General features: G+C 41.7%; 3 protein-coding genes across 3 annotated transcripts; 1 reads left to right on the top strand and 2 right to left on the bottom strand.

Annotated features, from left to right (window-relative positions):
• Positions 1–849: 849 nt before the first annotated feature.
• Positions 850–8,581, bottom strand: psmb5 (proteasome 20S subunit beta 5). The gene is made up of 4 exons (XM_034137628.1): positions 8,564–8,581; positions 7,912–8,247; positions 5,524–5,830; positions 850–1,508 (listed from the first exon to the last, which is right to left on the bottom strand). Exons 1-4 carry the CDS (start codon positions 8,579–8,581, stop codon positions 1,225–1,227), a joined length of 945 nt encoding a protein of 314 aa, XP_033993519.1. The 3' UTR covers positions 850–1,224.
• A 450-nt stretch (positions 8,582–9,031) lies between these two features.
• Positions 9,032–10,060, bottom strand: psmb11a (proteasome 20S subunit beta 11a). The gene has a single exon (XM_034137627.1). The coding sequence runs from the start codon at positions 10,058–10,060 to the stop codon at positions 9,032–9,034; it is 1,029 nt and encodes a 342-aa protein (XP_033993518.1).
• Positions 10,061–11,059: 999 nt separating this feature from the next.
• Positions 11,060–19,943, top strand: prmt5 (protein arginine methyltransferase 5). Its single transcript, XM_034138108.1, has 16 exons — positions 11,060–11,238; positions 11,566–11,684; positions 12,498–12,583; positions 13,159–13,293; positions 13,382–13,494; positions 13,606–13,655; positions 13,771–13,934; positions 14,019–14,180; positions 14,266–14,343; positions 14,709–14,767; positions 17,851–17,973; positions 18,054–18,229; positions 18,345–18,548; positions 18,646–18,756; positions 18,833–18,897; positions 19,311–19,943. Exons 1-16 carry the CDS (start codon positions 11,141–11,143, stop codon positions 19,461–19,463), a joined length of 1,896 nt encoding a protein of 631 aa, XP_033993999.1. The 5' UTR covers positions 11,060–11,140; the 3' UTR covers positions 19,464–19,943.
• The last annotated feature ends 1,148 nt before the right edge of the window (positions 19,944–21,091 follow it).

The raw sequence follows: 21,091 nt of genomic DNA, 5'->3' as shown, positions 1-21,091 counted from the left end.
TTTATACAATCCCACATCAATCAATCCCTTTAACCCAGGAGGATGGTTAATGGGTTAACTCTTGTAAAAAATTCTGAATGCTTTAATCCACATTTGCTCCATTTCAGCATTTCTCCATGGGCACACACATAGGCGCTGTCAGTTTCTGCCTCTATTAATGGTCCAATTCCCATCACTTAATTTACTAAGAGCAGCATCGCAGACGGGACCTGCTCATTTCCATTTATCGGCATCCCATTTCTATTCCATCTGCAAACTAGTCACCTGTGAAACTAGTTTTTAACCACGATTCGAAAAGTGCACTGGCTCCAAATGTCTACCCCATCCCCTTTATTAGTGTTTATTCCCAACCATAAAAACCGTTGGAGGGGCACACACTTCCAAGCGCAGGTCGTTACATAGTGAAACACCATGGCAGGGTGGCACACTACACTGCGCGTTGAGACGTGTGTCGGAGAGGAATTAAAGAATGCATTTCCCCTTCCAATTAAAAGACGTATTTTGTGCAACGTGAGCGGAGCAAAGGAACATTATCAATGAAGGGAAGAAAACAAACTGTTACAACTCAGGAGGCACAATTATTGAGGCTGGTGGTATGCAATTAAATAGTGCTATTGAGACAGTGCTACTCCCCGCTAATAACTGCAGAACATATAGATGAGAGAAAACAAGGATGTACCTCCCAATCTCAACATCTGGGGGAACAGATGACTGAAATGTAAACAGAAACGGCGGGAAAATGACTACATCAAAGGAAGATGACTATACGTTTATGTTAGAAGTACATTCTGGGGATAACTATTTACCATCTTTAAACCTGCAAGGTAAAAAACCAAACAAAGACAAGGCTCTTGGAAAAAAGAACATCACAGGTTTTATTGAGAAAGTAGATTCCCAGGGTAGGATCCAAATTAAATGTACATATGTAGGGCAAGCACCACACTACTCCCACACTGTATTAAAGCACGTTTGAGTCATCATTCTTCTTTGCTTCAGCACCTCAAATCATACCGAGTGCGGGGTGAGTGGCGCTTGCTGCCATTGTTAAAAATGTACAATATAAAGCTCGAAGCTAGCAACAAGTGAAGACAGGTCACAGAAGTGGAAATCAATTGAGTCCTTTTTTATTCATGTGTCAACCATATGGACATTTTGGAACAATTTAAACAGATACTAGAATAAACTCCGAACCCGACCTATTTTCTCTGCACTTTCTGGTCCCCACTATGCCTGACTTTTGTACTGCTGGTGCAGCATGAGGACGTCTTCCTGGGAGACCCTGGTCCATCCTTCGCTGTGGACGTGGTACAGGTTGACCTGCCCCCCGCTGTAGGCGTCACGGTACGTGGCCTGGTAGATGGCACGGCGGCCGAGCTCGCATGCCTCCTCCACGGTCAGGTCCTGTCGCAGGCCACTGTCGATCACGCCGTAAGCGTACATGGAGCCAGAGCCGACTGCAAAGAGGTCGCCGCACACCCGGTTCCCCTCGGAGTCGACGTAGTACAGCCCTGGGGACGAAGAACAAAAAGGTAGGTGAGGGAGGTGATGGAAAACTGCTGTAGGAGCCATGAATGAGTGTGAGGGGGTCGCTGTATTTTTTGTTGACCGCAACTTTGTCATAGCTGGATTATTCTGATTATCTGTTTGTGCACGTTATATTAAGTTGATAATTTGTATTAATTAAGATCTTGTTCAAAGCTTTTTTTGGATCTCAGCATATCATTTTTATAGCACATCTGAAAAAAAGGCAGCCAGGCCCGACATCAGCTTCCCAGTCACTTTGTCTCCTGAAGTCAATACAGAAGGTGAGGGATGTGATGGAAAACTACCCTAAGGGCGATGTGTTCGATACAAAAGTATCCTCCGTTCTCCTGACTCAGGTGTTGAGCTTTGTCTGGAAAACTGAGATGGTGTACATCTAATATGGCCAAACAAACTTGTAAGCTCGCACACACACACACACACTCACTCACTATGTTCTCAAGAGAAAGAATATGAACAGCTGCAACCTCTCCAAGTGAAGTAAGGCTGGCAGATACAGTATGAACAGCTGCATCCTCTTCAAGTAAAACGAAGCCGGCCACGGAACATGCTGACAAGGCGCGGGCCGCATCGCTGTGAGCCCTGGAGCCTTGCTCCGGGCTTTATTGATCCGTGCAAACACGCTAAAAATTAACTATCGACCGGCAACCTGAGCTGCACAGGTAACTGCACCTCGCACCTCAGGAGGGACAGAAAAGATAATAATACAGTGTGCTCGCATCCTGCGGACATGAGATGGGTACAGCACATTCATTTCCTTCACCTGTGACACTGGCACTCACCCCACACCAAACCAGACGTGTAATTCAACGTGCACCGCAGACACACAATGCTCTGATGGACCTGTGAGGGACAGTTTGCTCCACGCTGCGCTTTGTGGACGCTTGCGAGACATTTTGTTCTGCGACATGACACACTCGCTAGGCCTGATCCCAGAGTGACGTGGAACGGGTGACTAGCACCAGCCTGTGAGCTCGCCCACAGCCAGCCCACAGATGGTAAAAAGACAGCCTGTGAAAAAAAAAAGGCTTTTTTTCTTCATATCGCTTCACAAAAGGGAAACCTGTGAAAATGATACTCGCACAGAGAAACGCAGGAACACATGCATACGAAATTGCTCAATATTCGCCGCTGTCGCTCATCTCGCACATTAAAAAACACTTCAAAATGCCCTCAGATGGCACATCCCCGCTTGCAGAGTTCCTCAGATAGACTTGTCTGTTAAGGGTAGAGAGCCACTTGCTTTTCTGAAGAGAGGGAAAGAAAAAACTCAACATTGCTTTCAACTGGAAAATTGCAGCTTCCTCAGCCTGTCGTTAGCTTGCCATGATAATCATCCAGTGCCTGTCTATGCACGGAGGTAATTTGCCATTCTGAGACCTGTCTGTCTGTTCCTCTTGAAAACTGTAAAGGGACCCGTTTGAAAACATAATAGGCAGGGATGAGAGGGTTTATAAAGGCGGCCTCTTGTGTCGAGTGGCGCGGTTGATGGAGGTGCGCGAGGACTCTTTAGGAGGTCCAAGTTTAGAAGCAGAGCGCCACCGAAAAACACTTCCCGCATCCATTCCTTTCCGAAACACACCTGGTTCTTTGTGTAGCCCAACGCCAAATCGTTTAGCGGTTCCTGCATTGCAACACTGACGCATGAAGACGATGAGTGCTCAAAAAAACAAAAGGAAAAAAGGGGCAGTGAAATGTATGAGGCCCACTTCGAACGGAAGCGGGAGGGGAGGTGCTGCCTGGATGGTTTAGCATTGCAGCAGCGGCAGCCAAGAGAGACTCCTTCCACTCCGTCAGTCCACTGACAGGTGCTTAAGGGGACTTTCTTTAACAGAGGCCGGTGCAACTGGCTGGCCTGACAGCCTTTAGAGGTAGGCGAGGAGCAAAGTGCGATGGATGGGTGGTAACTAGCATCAAATGCGTCCTTCTCCTTTCCTACGCTTCACCACTGGGGGTATTACATGACGCTCTTTGGAGTGGCTGTAAAACTGACGGCCACATGGGTCTACTCTGACGAGGTCTGATCTCACACGGCTTTGTTGTCATGGTGGCTGCATCCACTTGAATTGCATATCACCATATTGCAAACCCTTCATGGCCTTGTAGCGATGAAGGGGTTATAGAAGATTTGCAACGGTCTCTTTCAAGCATCAACTCTGCACTGATTACGAGTGTCACAACATTTAATGTTATTACACAGACTCGTATTTGACAAGCTCCTCAACACGGCTTTTATTCGATTTGTATGTACATGCGGCTTAAGACGCTCCATCATGGGAATAAGCGCTCTTGACAGGATTGTAGCAGGCTAATGAGCTTCCTCGTCTAATCGCGATTGATTTCATTTACATGACATTTACCTCTCAGTTCAATCATAAGGCATTGTTGGGGGGCCATGGCGGCGCTCCCACACCTTATTGAACTTACACAGGGATCATTATTTCCCCAATTGATTGCCTGGGATTTAACTTGTATCATCTACGTTTGTTGGCATACGGTCAGGCTGTTGATCACACAGGCCCTGTCTGCTTTCCACACAAATCTGGTATCGATGTCAGTGCTGCTATTATGCATGCGACCCAATTGTCCGAGGCTGAGACCCAACGTCCATCATAGCGCCACGCTCTCGCCAGGACACGCAGTCCCAGCATCATCGATTTCCCATTACTGTGTCACTCTGGCAGCCTCTTTAAACACACCTTCTGTGATGTACGGCCTCACACTGCGTGGCATCCCAAATACATGGCTCAAAGGTGCAAAGAGGAGCAGAGAGTTAAAAAGGCTGCAGTGCCATCTAGTGGGATAATCTGGGAACTACAGGCTGTACTTATACAAATCTAACAGCACATGTAACTGGAAAAAACACATGACTTGATAGTTCTGTACACAAGGGATCATTGCATTTTAATAGAAAATAATTTACTCGTGAATTTGGGGTAGAAAATAGTTTCATATCGAGATTAACTGATCAACTTGCACTGCAACAAAAGGACATACATAAAACGTTATATTAAACAGCCAATCACCCGCATTCAATTCCTCCTGACTAAGGAATAGTGCAGGTGTTTCATCACTAAAATCAACCACACTGGGCTTTTAAAAGAGTTGATTATTGTGCTCACTGCGGGAGCTGTAAATCTGAATTATTTATTATATATAGATTATTTCAAAATCAACTGAATAAAATGAAAAAAGAATATAAAAAACTGACTACATGTAATTGCACATTTCATTAGGTTGGAGTTACAGCAGATCCTTAAGAGAGTGAATCATTTGTTAATTAAAACCAATTAGAATGATTAGGTTGATTGAGTCAATTGACTGATTATTCAGACATAAAAGTAATCTGCAACTTTTTCAATACCTGATTATTGTTTACGGAATTATTTTTTATTGAAAAATGGCGAACATTTGTTGTGAGGATTCTGTTTTTTGTCAATTGAAATGATAATGTTTTGATTTTGGATTGTTGGTTAGACACAACAAGACATTAAAGACGTCACGTTGGACTCTTCGATATTAGGAAACTCAAGTTATTAGTTGGAATTAATACAATAAAAAAAGTATAATTTTATTGTAAAAGTTATATTTAGTTATAAATCCTAAATTACATTGTGAACCCTACCTGTAGTCTAAGTGAAATTCAAAAACTAATTAAATATAAAACAACAAAAAGATACTATTTATTTTGTTTGGAATACTGATGCTATCTCAAAATATATTAGCAAACGTCATTTTTTTTATGTATCTTCATAGAAAGTTTGTAGACAGGTTAAGTATTTAAATGGCTCCCTTCCTCAATAGCATAATAATAAACACCAAATCCGTAATGTTAACTTCGTGGACATACTATGCTATGACTTTTTCCTATTTTTAAATTCATGATATTTTTAACCTACTATACTTTGTTTTTAGTAGAAATGTAATTTTGGTTAATATCCTTAAGTGGGATATATGCACATATATAGCTCTTATATTTACCTGGTCCTCTCTTGTCCCAGCCGCACACCATGGTTCCCATGCTGAGGCCCATGCCCTTGTACTGGTACACCATGTTGGCGAGCAGCTTGGAGGCGGCTGCCACAGAGATGCGCTCCTTGTTGCGGAGCTCGTAGATTCGGCACTGGCGGGCCAGCAGGCGCTCCCAGAAGCTACAGTCTGCGGCTCCTCCAGCCATGGTGCCCAGCAGGTAGGGGTTGATCTCGATCACCTTCTTCACCGTCTGCGAGGCGATGTAGGCGCCCGCTGTGGCCCTGGAGTCCACCGCCACGATGACGCCATGCTGGAACTGAGAGCAAACAGCAGGGGGAACACATTAATGAAGCACAGCACAGCAGGAGGGGAACACACACAGAGCAATCACTGATGGATCATTGCAGGAATGAGTCCTAAAACCCAGAAATAAGTTAGCGTTTGATTCTGATTCCCTTGTGGTTACGTTTAGAAAAAATGTGGGATGTTTTTTTGGTTGGATGCCTGAAATAAAGGTTTAAAATTGTTACACAACATAAAATACGTCAATAAATGCCCCACTCCTGAAGCTTCCATGTGTCATGAAAATGGTGGTTGCTATCTAGTGACTAAATGAGACTACTTAACATCATCACACCAAACACTAGTCCACCTTTAACTGAGCGGTGGAGACATGAAATCCTGCAACTATGATAGAGTACATTTAAAGCCTAACGTTAGCTTTCAGGCTATTTCATTGGAGGTGAGGATTATCCTGCTGAACAAAACGTGTAAGTATCATGAATGTGCACCACTCTATTAGCTTATTCCAGACAAAGCAGAGATGTGATGCTGTTGTCAGAGATACAATATAAGGCTCTGCCAGAAAGTCACTGAATAAGATGGAAGACCTTTGCTCTCCCCTCTAAAATCCTCTAGGACTGAAGTGACAGTCGCTGTATAGCACTGAAGTGAAGACAACAGATTTGGGAAATGTCTCCCGGGGAGGTTTTCATCTACTGGCACTCAGGGATTAAGGGATAAAGTTGGCGATATTTTATCTTTCCTTTTTATCAACAAATCCCCTGAAGAGACCAAAACCTACTGCAGGGAGTTGGTTCAGTATTTACAGTGCTCTGCTTGTGAGCCTGACGGAGTGGGAAAAGCTGGCTGCTTTCCGTGTAATAAAAGCATATAATCACACAAATGCAGTAGTATGGCTCTTTGTGTTGTGGTCTTTATACCTTTTGGCGACAATGGTTATTTGTGGGCATAAAAGCTGCAGCTCATATATTAACCTTTATCTTGTTAGTAGCATGAATTAATTATTGGTTCTGCCTTTTTCACAGGACTTTGTGATGATGTTACAAAATAATAGTTTCCAGCTATTCTTACAGTGGAAAGTAAACACATCTGGTATCACTTTAATTATCTTATAATAATATTCATTGCAATAGTGATTATTTTCTCAACATTTTTCATAAACCAAATATTGTTTACACTTGCATCTTGAAGTTGGACTATTTCAATAACATGCATTACTCCTCCACTTGAATGTATGCCTGGTTCTGAAATCATATGGATATCATCTGGTATGAATGATGGAAACTCAAAGTTGGGATACTGGTTGAAAAACTGCATTTACAGAATAGTACATTCAATTTACAAATAATAAAAGTGAGAAAATAATTGTGATAAAACATGTAGTATGCTTTTCTCTTTAATGCGATAAATGAATATGTTACTGTAAAAAGATGTAAAATACATATTACTAATAAATACGTTAATTACGTATATAAAATCGTGTACAGTTACATATCATGGAATATTAAGGTTGAAAACAAATGATTGACAGGTTGTTGTTTTTTTATTTCATGTTATTTCGCAATACACAAAGAAAGCACTTGTACTTTTAGAAGCAGACATGGTGAAAAAACGTTGATGACCAATTTAAGGTCATATTTATGTTAAGAAATCTTACTGTATTTATCTAGTTGAATCAGACAGAAGCCATGTGTGGATGCTGCACAAGGGCTACTGTAAACACTACTGTCATCTTGTTTCCCATTCATGCAGATGCAAATACAGCTAAATAGCTAGTCTTGTGAAACCTATAAAATAAATAACTGCCATGGCTACACACACAAATGATAAATCTATGTATAGCTACTTGCTTTTGGAGCAAGAAAAGTCACAGAAATCATCACAAAGCTAACGTCATGTGAACATCTGCAATGAGATAGCGGTTTGTAGCCGTGCTAGCATGCTAACCGTCGGAGATGTGTGTGAGATTAGTGTTACGTTAACGCTCAATCATGATGTTTACACTTTGAATGATGTAACAAATGCTTATTTTGACTACTATATGTTAGCGTTGTACGATACCAGCCAACTACAATTAGCAACTAATTAACTTACTTTAAATGCTAAGGTGGTGGTTCCATGCAGGAACTCTATTTTCCTCTCGACGCCATCCTCTTCCACGGCACACAGCGGGTTTCTGACGGAGAAACTCAGACCGTCTCCCGGCGTAGCGTCAAATCCAAGACCGCTCTGTCCGGGTGCACAACCGAAACTATCAGGTTCACAATTATCAAAAGAAAATTTCGCACAATCACTGCTCAACACACTTGCGAGAGCCATCTTTGAAACTGTGTGATGAACCAGCAACTTCCGCCGGGTAACATTTATTAAGTCATGCTGAGGAAATAACACAGCGCCCCCTGTATGTGTGGCGGGCTGTACCGATGTAGCCTACAGGTGACATAAAGATAATTAACTCAAACAACACACACATTAACAAAAAGTAACATTTCAAGGTTAAGCAATTTTATAATAGCAACTATGCTTGATTATATGAGTTAGGAACTAAATATATAGGTCAGAAAAGTAGATTAATTCCAGAAAAGGTGGCTGAAAACACCATTTCTATACACTTTAGCCTTGGGCTGTGCAAAATATCGATATTATATCAATATCCTGATATGAGACTGAATATGTTGTTGCATAAGCATAGATTGTAATTTTGAAGGCTGCTTCAAAGTAAAGTGAGGTAATTTTCAAAAATTACCAGACATGTAGCTTTCATATTATTTGACTTTAACCCATGATTTTACCATTTAGTCAAAAAAACACATAGGCCTATAACCGATGATATTTTATCTAAATGTCAATATCAATGTGCAAATATTGTGTGAAAGCGTCAATGGTCATGTCTACAATATCGTCACAATACCAATATCGAGGTAAGCTGTTCGGTCAAAAATGGTATTATGATATTGTTCTGAAATGTTGTGATATTGGATGTACGTATACAACCCAGCCCTGCTTTAGCCCTCCTGAACACCCCATTGTTTTTGCTTCATCCCATACACTATCACAATAGGGATGTCAAGGTAAGCTATTTGATCAAAAATATTGTGATATTGTTGGGTAATGTTGTGATATTGTCCTGAAATGTTGTGAAATTAGATTTTCTCATATAACCCAGCCCTACATTAGCCTCCCATGACACCCCCCCACCCCCCCATTTTTTTCTTCATCCCAAAGCATCCAATACAGTCTCTCTTTTTCTTTCCCCCACTGTCTTCGTTCTCCTCTCCATGTCTCTATAATATTCCTCTTTCAGCTCCTCTCTCTTTCTTCGGCTCCATCCCTGGGCTGTGATGTGGAACAGGTCCACGTTGTTTCCTGAGTAGGCGTCCCTGTGAGTGGCTCTGAACACTGCTTCTCTTGCCAAGGAGACAGCCTCTTCTTTGCTCAGGTTCCACCTCAGCCTTCCATCCAGGACTCCATAAGCGTAGGGAGAGCCTGAGCCCACAGAAAAAACGTCCCCCTGCAGTCGGGCACCATCGCTGCACACATAAATCAGCTTTGGGCCCCTGTTAGGGGATGAAGGATACGCCATTGCAGAAACATCTTGGCTACTAAAACCAGCAGAGGAGCTATTGTCAGTAATAAAGGATGAGTCAGTGTTGCCTGCTTCTTTATCCCAGCCACACAGTGTAAGAGCCACACACACATCAGTCCCTTTAAAGGGGTGAAGCATGAATGAGAGGAGCTTGGCAGTGCCACATATTGAAAGGCAACGCCTGTGCCGGAGTTCGTAGAGTCTGATCTCTCTGGCCAGTATTCGCTCCCACAGCATGCAGTCTGCACCGCTCCCAGAGGAGGTGACCACTAAATGGGAGTGAATAGGGGTAATTTTGTGAACAGCTGGACAGGCAACCAATCCCCCGGCACTGGCACGTGTGTCTGCAGCTGCGATGACCCCACCTTGGAAGATGAAACCCAAGGTTGTTGTTCCATGAGACAGAGGGAAAGGCCTGCGGACCGTCACTGAATGTTTGGATGGTGAAAAAGGGGATGTAGATCTGTGGTTGAAAGGGGCAGAGTTTGGCAAAGATGGTAAAAAGAATTGCAGCGGGATCCCACTGTCTCTCCCAGATTTCTTCAGTCCCCTCAATTCTGCGCTGTAACAGTCGAAAGAGGTGGCTGTGTCCTCAAAATGAGAGGCAGGAAAGCACTTGCGATGCAAAGGAGTGTCACAGATATCTTCCAATGCCATAACTTAAAAATTAGGAAAATACAGATAGATTTCTTGATAAGTTAATCAAATTGTCTTTCCCAGAGACAGGCGGCCAAAATGATTATTTACAACAAGATTAAAGCAGAGTCCATCTATAAAAAACTGGTCAAACAAGATCAGAAACCTTTTTTTGTTGTAATGTATCCCACCTAGACTCACTCTCATCTAACGCAAAGTCTGAAAGACCTTGGTTTTCCCCTTTTTATAGACCTCCCAAATATGACACCTTGCTCAAAAACACGTTAGGCCTATCTTCAAAACCATTGGAGTTGACATAAGTGATATTTTATCCCACCATGCTGTGAAAGTAATATCCAGGGAAGCCTTTTTCTGCACACCTATGTTTTGCAGAATAACAGTCATCTTGTTAGTTGTGTGTGCAAGTTCGAACATATCTCTTTCATCATTTTCAGTTTGCCGTTAAAAAAAGGCACCAACCACCAGCATCAGCAAAATCTTCTGAAAAAGCCTGCTTTTTATACTGCGACCTGTGGAGTCTAAAATATTGCCCTATACTCGAGCTGCTTTGCCTGAGGGCCACTTTTCCAGGGGCCGATTAATAAACAAACATTTAGTCTATTTTGATGCTTTTTGAAAATATATTTCCTATAGGCCTACTGAAGCAATTTATGAAATTGAATATCCTCTCGCTACAAATACAACGTTTGTTATTTAGAGGATAGGCCTATGCCTAATTCAGCTTATAATATCAATCTGACAAAATGTTGTATTATTACTAAATGTGACAGTTACTATATTTAACTGTATTAGAAAACGAAATACGAGCAGGATATTTCTTTAGAAAGACAATTAATAAATGGACACAGGCTTTGACATGAAAACAGCAACAGTTAAGTTCAAGGTTCATAAACTATAGAGCAGTTATCGCGATCTTTTACGAGAAATGTAACTGTCCTACGTGCACAGCCATTTTGGGTCTACATCCATCTTGCTACCCAATGAGTATTTACGTCTGTGCAGATCCAAGATGGCGTCAGTTTCCTCGTAAGATAGAGCAACTAGGGGGCCCCAGCAGAATCCTTTCACTCTGCGAAAACCATGGCGTGTGGCAGTACCGGGAGCAGGGTGTCCTGCGGGAGAGATTTGAATTGTGTGCCGGAGGTAGCTGACACCTTAGCTGCGGTTGCCAAACTAGGGTAAGGACAATGCTGCAAATCATTTTTAAGTGCAAGTTAGCTTTAGTGGAGTGACCTGTGGTCTGCTGGCACTTTGCCGTGCACGGGTTTGCTAGCATCATGCCTGTGCGTGATGCTTGCTAAGCTAGCCGGTGAATTACCAACACGTGCCCAATCACAATGATGCTTCCTATTGTTGGGAAGTGTTTCTAATATTCATATAGGCCTGCCTGATAGTATTTTGTGAGCTGGCTGGAGGATATGTGACTAAACTGTTTAGCATGTCACCTCTACTTGTAGTTATAAAGCATACCGATGTTAAAACGCTGTTCTTTCTTTGCTGCGCAGGTTTGACTTCCTGTGCATGCCCCTGTTCCACTCGAGGTTCAAGAGAGAGTTTGAGTTGGAGCCCGCTAAAACCCGATCCGGTGCCCATACCCGGTCTGACCTGCTGCTGTGTGGCAGAGGTTAGTGCTTCTAACTTCTCATTTTCTATAACGCCATGCGTGATTAGTCATGTACCTATTCTACACGCTTTACAAATAACATAAATACTGTACACCACTGTATGCTGTGCGAGGCCCATGATGGATTGCGATTTTTTTGGAAAATAAGAACACAAAGCTGGGTGTTTCAAACAAACACGCCTCCTAAAGTCATAGATAGTCTTTAAAACAATAGTGTGAAAACGTATATTACAACAAAGAGACAAAAGCCTATAGTGCTACTGCAAATACTTTCACATTGTATGGGAAGTGAAAACCAATGGAGGTTTTTGAGCTTTCTTTGTCTAAATACATGTTGCAGACCCTTAAGGTTTCTTGAATGAAAAGAAGAAAAACTTTCCCACTCAAAAAATCATAACTTGAAAATGTATTTGGAATAGATGTATAATATTTTAAAAAGTCAACAAATGTATTTCGTCTATTAAATCCATGACATGACCTGGGAGATCTTGGTTTTTCTCCATGCAATGTCAGAGCTAGACATTATAATTATTTTTACCCTAATTATCTTAATATAATTGTTCATAAAGCAGACCAAGTATTTAGTATTGAAGACAATCACGGTAGATCACAGTTGTATGAAATAAAATAAGCCAAGATGCAATAATTATGTATTAAAAAGTAACATTAGTACATTTTTCATCTGTTACTTTGCTTATATATATTTTATTTAATAATGTTATTATTGAGATATTGTTTGAGTCAAGTGATTCATAAGAAACTAATCAGTTTTCAGTTGATGCTATGTTAAACTTTCCATTTTGCTTTATCTAGATTGGAATACTCTTATTGTTGGAAAGCTCTCTCAATGGATCGATCCAGATGCAGAAGTCGAGGCCGAGCGCAGAAACTCAGAAGCGGTAAGTTCCTTATCTTGGTCCATTTCTGTAATGTATACGTGGATTTTTATTAGGGCTGCATGATTTTGAAAGAAATAACTGATTGGGAATGTTCTGACTATTATTGCAATTGCAGTAAATACTACAGCACCACAACACTTTATACAGAATCATATTTGCACATATTCTGGCAAAATATTGCCCGTAGAAATATTGAGACTGCGATAACATTTCGAATGGCAGCCATAAGGTTGATAGTTAAAAAGGATTAACCTCAAGCTTGATATATATCCTTTATTTAACCAGGTAAAAGACTCATTGAGATTAAAATCACTTTTCCAAGAGTGACCTGGCCAAGAAGGGCAGTATGAACAAAGTTACAACAAGATTTTCTATTAGTGAACTTATCTTGTCCAGTCTCTCCTCTCAACCCCGTTTTGCTCTTGTCATGAAATGTCTTTTAGCTTTGTTTTATCCAAAGCAACTTGCATACAATTCAAAGTATTTTGCATATTGACAGTCAATGTCCATTTCCCCCCTGAGCCACAAATGCCCCGTCATGCTCTCATCCCATTTCCCCCCTGTGTTTCTCTCAGGCTCTGACACAGGAGTTAAACTTCTCCGCCTACCTGGGTCTGCCTGTCTTCATGCTCCACCTGAAGGGCCCTCACTGTGCCAATCTAGCCCGCCTGCTGCTAAACCACATCCACACTGGACACCACACCTCAAATGTAAGGCAGCATTAAACATCTCAACACCCACATTTAGATTTCTTAAAAGCTAAATTCATCTTCTAACTGTTGTACTCCTCTGATGTAGTTCTGGATACGTGTCCCGCTGATGGCGCCAGAGGACACGCGGGAGGACGTGATTGAGAACGAACCGGGCCCTTGCGTCGATGACACGCGTGTCGACGAGAAGACCTGGGGCTGGTGAGTTTCACACTCACTCTCTCAGCATCTGTCTGCATGCTCAAATAGCCGCTATTGATTTCCTTTTTGAAATCGTGACTCATTTTGTTTACTCGCCTCTGCTCCCTTTAGGTGGCACTCATTTAGAACCCTTTGTGATTATAACAAGAGGATCTGTCTCGGTAAGAGCGCACAATGTGAAGCACCAGCTTGGGGCAAAGTCAGTGCATTAAGAAATAATTATGATCGTGTCTGCTACTGAAATCTACTCCCCTCTTTTTTTTGGTATTCCTGAAGCTATTGAAGTCGGAGCAGACATGCCGTCAGAAGCTGTGATCGATAAGTGGCTCGGGGAACCAATCAAAGCGGCCATTCTCCCCACCAGCATCTTCCTAACCAATAAGAAGGGCTTCCCTGTTCTGTCGAAAGCCCATCAGCAGATAATCTTCAGTCTTTTCAAGGTATAACACCACCGATTCAAGTGGAATTAATCACAAGACAAATTGGGAAGTGTTATAATAAAACAAAATCTATTTTTTTCTTAGTTGGAGGCCCAGTTCGTGTTCACCGGCACCAGCCGCCACACTGAGAAGGACTTCCGCTCCTACCTGCAGTACCTGGAATACCTCAACCAGAACCGTCCTGCCCCTAATTCATATGAGCTCTTTGCCAAAGGCTATGAAGACTACCTGCAGTCCCCCCTCCAGGTAAGGAAGTGCTCATCTCATTGAAAAAGGGTTATTTTTTTAACCCTTGATGATATACACTAACAGTATTTGTTTCTCTCTGTAGCCACTCATGGACAACCTGGAGTCTCAGACATATGAGGTGTTTGAGAAGGATCCTATTAAATACTCTCAGTACCAACAGGTAGGACCTTAAAGTCAGCCATTCAAATCACACACACTCTACTTTGTATATGTAATTTGGCAACATAATCTACACTCTTGGTTTGTAAAAACTCATTTTAGGTAGCAGGCTTATTGTGTAGCATTGGATTGATAACATACTTAAGAAACAGTCTAGATGGTAGCACAGTTATAATAGTTAATTTAACCATTCTTAAACTAATTGAATGTCCTATCCAGTCAATGTTTGCATTTGTAAGTGAAGGAAGAGCTTGTATGACAATATTTCTCTTGTGTAGAATTCTCACACCACTGACATTTCTTTGTTTGTGTGACATTATGCTCAGACGAGACTCACAACATGTGTTTTTTTCCTTGTGTCTACAGGCTGTATATAAGTGTCTGCTTGACAGAGTTCCAGAGGAGCAGAAAGACACAAACGTTCAGTGAGTATCTGTACCAAAACAAACAATTACAATATAGTGATTTGATTGTCAAATTGCTGCTATTGTTACATTTGCAACCAATAGGCTCTCCCACTGAAAAATAATTGGGCTTTAAATGAGTCTAAAAATGTTCAAATTGGTTTGAAAGAAAGCCAAACACTGGACAGAATTGACATACAGAATTTGACCACTAAGTGTCACGCTTGGTTTAGCAGTCAGCATGAATTTTTCCCCCTGTTGCCTTGTCTGTTTTCTTGGAATGTTCCATGATGGTGGCAAGCACGGACACAGCTGTCAGCGCTTTTTAGTTTAAGTTCTGTGAGACTAAGTCAGCCATTTCTGGTCGTGTCATTCAAAGAAAAATATGAACTTTCTGAAAAACAAACACAATCTACGCATCTTCTCAACTCTACTGAAATGTCATCTCTTTCATGTTGACGACCACTTCAGCTCGGCTGTAAATTGCAGCCTGACGCTAGCAGTTCCGGTTATCCATTTACCGACAAACTCAATATTATTTTTATCATATCATATTGCGTTGTTAGGGCGGTTTGCGTTGTTAGGGCGGTGACGCTGCTGACACAGGTTTCAAGTAGCTAATTCTTTTTTATTTGCCAGAGCATGTGTTAAAGGTCCCATGTCATGCTTTTCCGGTTATTACCCGTCCCCTTGTGTGTTATGTAGCTTTTTCTGCATGTAAACGGTCTGCAAAGTCACAAACCCTCAAAGTACACCCTGTAGCGAGTAAAACTCTAACACAGAAAAGACGTGTCTATGCTGCCCCAGAACGCCTCGATGGAGATTTTTCTTTTTCCATTTTTTTCTTCCTGAGTATAGCAGAGGTGGGAGTAAGTCCTACATGTGCAAGTCATGAGCAAGTCTCAACTCTTGACCTACAAGTATCAAGCAAGTCCCAAGTCACTGTGGTGAGAGTCATTGCTCAAGTCAAGTCAAGTCAAGTCAAGTCAAGTCAAGTCATACGAAATTCTGATGAATAAGCCCAGTTTCCGCATTTAAATCAGTTAAAAGACAGTGGTTATGAAAATGGATTTAACCCACACTATGATCTTCATTACATACACAGTTAATCATTTGAAATCTAATTTAGACCGATGACAATCATATTAGATTAATATTAACCCTAGAACTGCAGACAATATAGCTAGGACTCAGTCAAAAAGTCTGTTCAAAAAGGCAGAATTCCAGGTAAGAAAATCATATATGGCATTTGCCATTACACATATTTAATTTAAATGTCTGTTAACACTAGAACCGCCAACAGCATCAGCACCTACATAGATATCATTTTCAAATCATTTAATTTGTTCCTCTTCATAATTTCCTTATAAACTAAGTAGGACGATTTAAAACTCAGTTAATTGGGTTAATTTAGAAATGGCTTCAGTTTATCATCATCACAGATCAAAAAGTTCAGATTCATTTTACAATAAATCAAGGAATGATGCACTTCTACAAACAAAAACAACATAATTAAAACATTTAAACAAACTACTAAAAGTAGATGAACTACATTATTCAACAGTTTACAGTAACTTCTGATAATACAGGGGAAATAAACGAGGCATCTCTTTTCCTCTCTCTCTCTCTCTCTCTCCCTCTCTCCCTCTCTCCCTCTCCCTCTCCTGACAGCCCGTCAGTATCAGGGTTAGTACAAATTAATCCCTTGGCGGTTCTAGTGTTCATTTACCGTTTTGTCTTCTCTTTGCAATGCTTAATCGATTTGAAACCAAGTCTAACGTAGCTTAAATTTAACGTTAGCTTTCTAGCTAACACAACACATCCACGCACCTTTCTCTGTGGGTTTTTTTGTAGTGACGAATGAAGTTGGATGTTGTGGTGGTCGTGTCACTGATCTTTATGCTGCAGACCCTGCATACCGCTGTTCTCTTCTTATTAGCGTCATCGACAACATAATCCTTGAATCCAAACTTCACTATTTTTGGAGTAACGCTAGCCGCTGCCATGTTAACTGACGCTCCTACCGTCTAGTGGGTTGGGTTGCCAGGTTTGCGCGCACGGCGCTATAATCACCCAATCACGTTTTTCGAAAAAACTAAACGTAATATCTCACTACAAAAACAAACGCAAATATTTAATTTTAAACAGTCAAGTCCTTTCAAGTCATCCGTCTCAAGCTTAAGTCAAGTCTCAAGTCATGAATACCAAGTCAAAGTCAAGTCAAGTCTTTTATCAATGTTAGTCAAGCAAGTCTCAAGTCAAAAAATATGTGACTCGAGTCTGACTCGAGTCAAGTCATGTGACTCGAGTCCCCACCTCTGGAGTATAGTGACGTGACCATACCCAGGTCCAAATGGACCAATCTGTGGAGCTCCTCACACACACACACACACACACCCTTATATTTTCTCAGCCGTGCTACTCCGCGGAGTTTCGCCGACACACACCTTATCTTTTATCAGCCTCGGCTCCGTGGATCTCCACTCACAGTTTGCCACACACTCGCGTGTGTGTGTGCTCAGGCTGAGTTCCGCAATGTCTCGCTGTCTCGCAGACCCCACGCAGCAACCAGGAAACGACACCAGTAATCCAGCTCACACTGTCCGCTCCTCGAGTGGAGCTGCGAGCCCGGCAACGTCCTGCCAACACGGCACCCAGACCCCACGCAGCATTCTCATCTGTTTGTCATTACTGGTGTCATTTTCTGGTTGCTAACAAACGCCATTGTAACACATAAACACACATCAGAGCACAGTGGGCTCACAGGAGCTCCAACCAGGCGTGTAGGACAGAGAGTGAATACACATACTATACAGAGATGCTGTATGAGAAAACCAATGTGATTTTGGAACATTGAACAATGTAAATCTATTCTAGTAGACCTCAACAATGGAATTATGATCAGTGGAAATGGCCATGTCATGGGACCTTTAATAGACTCCAAAACCATTTAATGCTTGCACAGTGAACTGCACCAGAAATTGAATTAGACCCAATTCTACTTTCTTATTCCTACTGTATTTGAACAGGGTTACATACTCATAGTGAGATAAGTCATGAATCAGGAATTGCAGCAACCTCAAAATGATGTCTCTTTGTCACAGGGTGTTGATGGTGCTGGGAGCAGGTAGGGGTCCCCTGGTCAACGCGTCCCTGCGTGCTGCCAGACAGGCAGACAGGAAGCTGAAGATTTACGCCGTGGAGAAAAATCCCAATGCTGTAATCACGTGAGTGGAACATATGTCGAAGCACATGAAGCAGGTATCGATTCCATGCACAAACATTTAAACTGCTCATACCTGTTAAGGCTGGAGAATTGGCGCTTTGAGGAGTGGGGTGATCAGGTGACGGTGGTGTCATGTGACATGCGGGAGTGGTCAGCACCTGAGAAAGCCGACATCATCGTCAGCGAGCTGCTGGGATCATTTGGGGACAACGAACTTTCCCCCGAGTGCTTGGACGGAGCGCAGCACTTCCTCAAAGGTACTTCAATGTTTTGGTTAAAGTGAATAAGGCTCGATACTTTGAAGTTGCTTTGGATTAAAGCTTCAGCTAAATGACATATAATGTAATGATGGGGTGATGATTTCTCTCTCAGATGGCGGAGTGAGCATCCCCTGCTCCTACACGTCCTTCCTGGCTCCCCTGTCCTCCTCAAAGCTTTACAACGAAGTACGGGGGTGCCGGGAGCGCGACAAGGACCCAGAGTGCCACTTTGAGACGCCCTACGTCGTGCGCCTCCACAACTTCCACCAGCTGGCTGAGCCCAAACCGTGCTTCACCTTCAGACACCCCACAAAAGGTAAACTTGTCAAGAAACAAGCTACTTTTGTTAAAGTTTTTTTTTTTACATTTGTTTTGAAATGTGCTGACCTCCCTCTTTTTTTCTTCTTTTTCAGATATGAACAATAACCGGTATCAGTGCCTCAGATTCTCTGCGGGATGTAACACGGTGCTCCATGGCTTTGCGGGCTACTTTGAGACCACACTGTACAAAGATGTCACACTCAGTAAGTCATCTTTATAAAGAATAAGTGATGTCATGATGGTATCAAAAAATATTGATGTTTATATTTCTTGTGGCAGGTATAAATCCACAGACGCACTCAGCTGGAATGTTCTCCTGGTTCCCCATCTTCTTCCCCCTCAAAGTAAGTTATACCATCAGTTAGGAAAATGGTTTGCTCTTCTACATTTGCATTTGTACACATTAAAGAGGACATATTATGCACATTTTCAGGTTCATATTTTGTGCCTATATTTTCACCCTCTGTCTGCAACCAGAGCCCAGTCTGCTCTGATTGGTTAGCTGGCCGGCTCTGTTGTCATTGCTCAACTGCTTAGAGATTTCCCGCCCCTTAGCCTATCACGTGCAATGTGTTGGAGTGCTAACCAATAGAAGCGTGATGTGTCATAGTCACTATTTTACAGAAGTAAACGAAGGATTTTAGTATTTTAGCCTTGACATGCACAAAAACCTAAATAACACACTACATCAATGGGAAAACCAAGAAAGAAGACCATAATAGGGCACATTTAATTCTCTTTTTCTTTCTTCCAATAGCAACCCATCTCCGTATCCCGAGATGAAGATATCGCGGTGCGATTCTGGCGCTGCAACAACGGGAAGAAAGTGTGGTACGAATGGGCCGTGACCGAGCCCTCCTGCTCCGCCATCCACAATCCAGCAGGGCGCTCTTACACCATTGGCCTGTGAAGAGAACAAATTCGCACACACACATCTCTGTAAAACTTGGTGGCAGTTAATGTTGAGGTGTCACGGCTCATTTTTTTTACACGCACAGTTTAAAACCTGGACTTAAAAAACCCCTTAAGTGTGTTCTGGGTTTTAGAATTACCCGTGATAAGCACTTTTTGAGCCGGTTTGTTTCAGCGGGCATGGACTATCACCTGAACACAAGTGTGTTGTCGCCACCTCGACACCAGTTTTTTTTTTTTTTAAAGCCTTTTTCCCCTCCTTCAGACATAAAAACTCAATCCAACCGAACCTTTGCCTTATCAAACACGCATTCCACACCGATACCTACATACTGATGAAACACACTTCTAAAAACAGAAGGTTATGCTATTCAGGTCACATATACCATATTGTTTCGGGGGGGCTGTCAATTCATAAATCTTTGTTATTTTCTTTCTGTATGTCGAACCGTGTCAATAAAAACAACACTGCAATGTTCTCCATATGCTCCGCTCTTTGTTTGGTACCAGCTAGTTCTCAAGATTGCAATTCAAACCATTGTTAAAGTTTGTTTTAAATGTAGAATGAAGGCGAAAGCACAGTTTTGAATTTATTTAGCTTAGGAGGTAAGCTAGCACGTAACGATGTGAGTTGTCCAGTAGATGTCACCCCTAGAGGAAAACTACCAGAGCGCAACTCGTTGATATTGGTAGCATTCTTAGCTAGCCATAACTTAATTGGTGTAAACCAATAGAGGTACAAATGGCAGATATACTTTTGTAATTTACTTTCCCATGAGTGGAACGACATTATTTCTGAGCCCTGATCCTCTTGAGCACAGTTGAGCATTTACAGACCTGTCAGATGTAACACATCTTCAATTCTTAAGTTGACAATTATTTGGTGTATACTAGGCATTTTTGCACAAGTGCACCTGTCAATATAAATGCTACAAAATAACCTAAATATACTTGTCAATCACAGCTGAAGGCAATCCAGTTCAATATGAGGCAATGCCAGTATGAGGATATCTTGAACTTGACAAACTCCATCTCCTGATATCCATACATTATGTACTTGAGCATAACAATAACTGGGAGTCAGACTGTGGCCCCTCATACACATCCTGTCTGTTCTTATGTTGCATACACTCGTTTGTACATATCTTCCAGTTGACACACAACATAGACACACACAACTGGCGACATGATGGTTAAAGTGTTTTGCCTGTTGGAGCAATTCTTAAGTTGAAAAAGCCAGACATGTAGACTCATCCATGAAAACCGTAAACAGTAAAAAATACGTTTTTTTATGCAGACAGATATAATTATGAGAATATTTGTAAGGTCACAAGTCTCCTTGAAGTTATACATTTTTAAAACAGGGGGTTTGACATCTTTGTTATTTTTGAGCAACTTTAAGGGCAATTCCAATAATTGTGTTTGTGGCCATCATTTGAAATATTCCCTATTTTTGATATAGGCCTTTGTTGGTATGGCAAAAAGGCCTACATCCATATTTAGTTTTATCAATATTATATTTTTAAAGACAATTATTTAAAAAAAGGTATATTTAGATTTTTGTATATATATAAATATATAATCATTGCTCTTAAGCCAGTCAGTAGGTATTACAACTTGTCGATA

Source organism: Trematomus bernacchii, unplaced genomic scaffold (assembly GCF_902827165.1).
Source record: "Trematomus bernacchii unplaced genomic scaffold, fTreBer1.1, whole genome shotgun sequence".
NCBI lineage: Eukaryota > Metazoa > Chordata > Actinopteri > Perciformes > Nototheniidae > Trematomus > Trematomus bernacchii.
Note: the sequence above shows the minus strand (reverse complement) of the source record. Positions and strands in the feature narration are given on the sequence as shown.

Bases quoted from the DNA above. Each gene is read 5' to 3' on its own strand.
- psmb5 (XM_034137628.1), bottom strand. The intron at 5,831-7,911 runs GTAAGTTAATTA...GTTTGCTCTCAG, and splicing joins CCACCACCTTAGCATTTAAA to TTCCAGCATGGCGTCATCGT. The intron at 1,509-5,523 runs GTAAATATAAGA...CTTCGTCCCCAG, and splicing joins CTGGGACAAGAGAGGACCAG to GGCTGTACTACGTCGACTCC.
- psmb11a (XM_034137627.1), bottom strand. From the start codon at position 10,060: ATGGCATTGGAAGATATCTGTGACACTCCTTTGCATCGCAAGTGCTTT.
- prmt5 (XM_034138108.1), top strand. From the start codon at position 11,141: ATGGCGTGTGGCAGTACCGGGAGCAGGGTGTCCTGCGGGAGAGATTTG. The intron at 13,294-13,381 runs GTAAGGCAGCAT...CCTCTGATGTAG, and splicing joins CTGGACACCACACCTCAAAT to TTCTGGATACGTGTCCCGCT. The intron at 18,757-18,832 runs GTAAGTCATCTT...TTCTTGTGGCAG, and splicing joins GTACAAAGATGTCACACTCA to GTATAAATCCACAGACGCAC.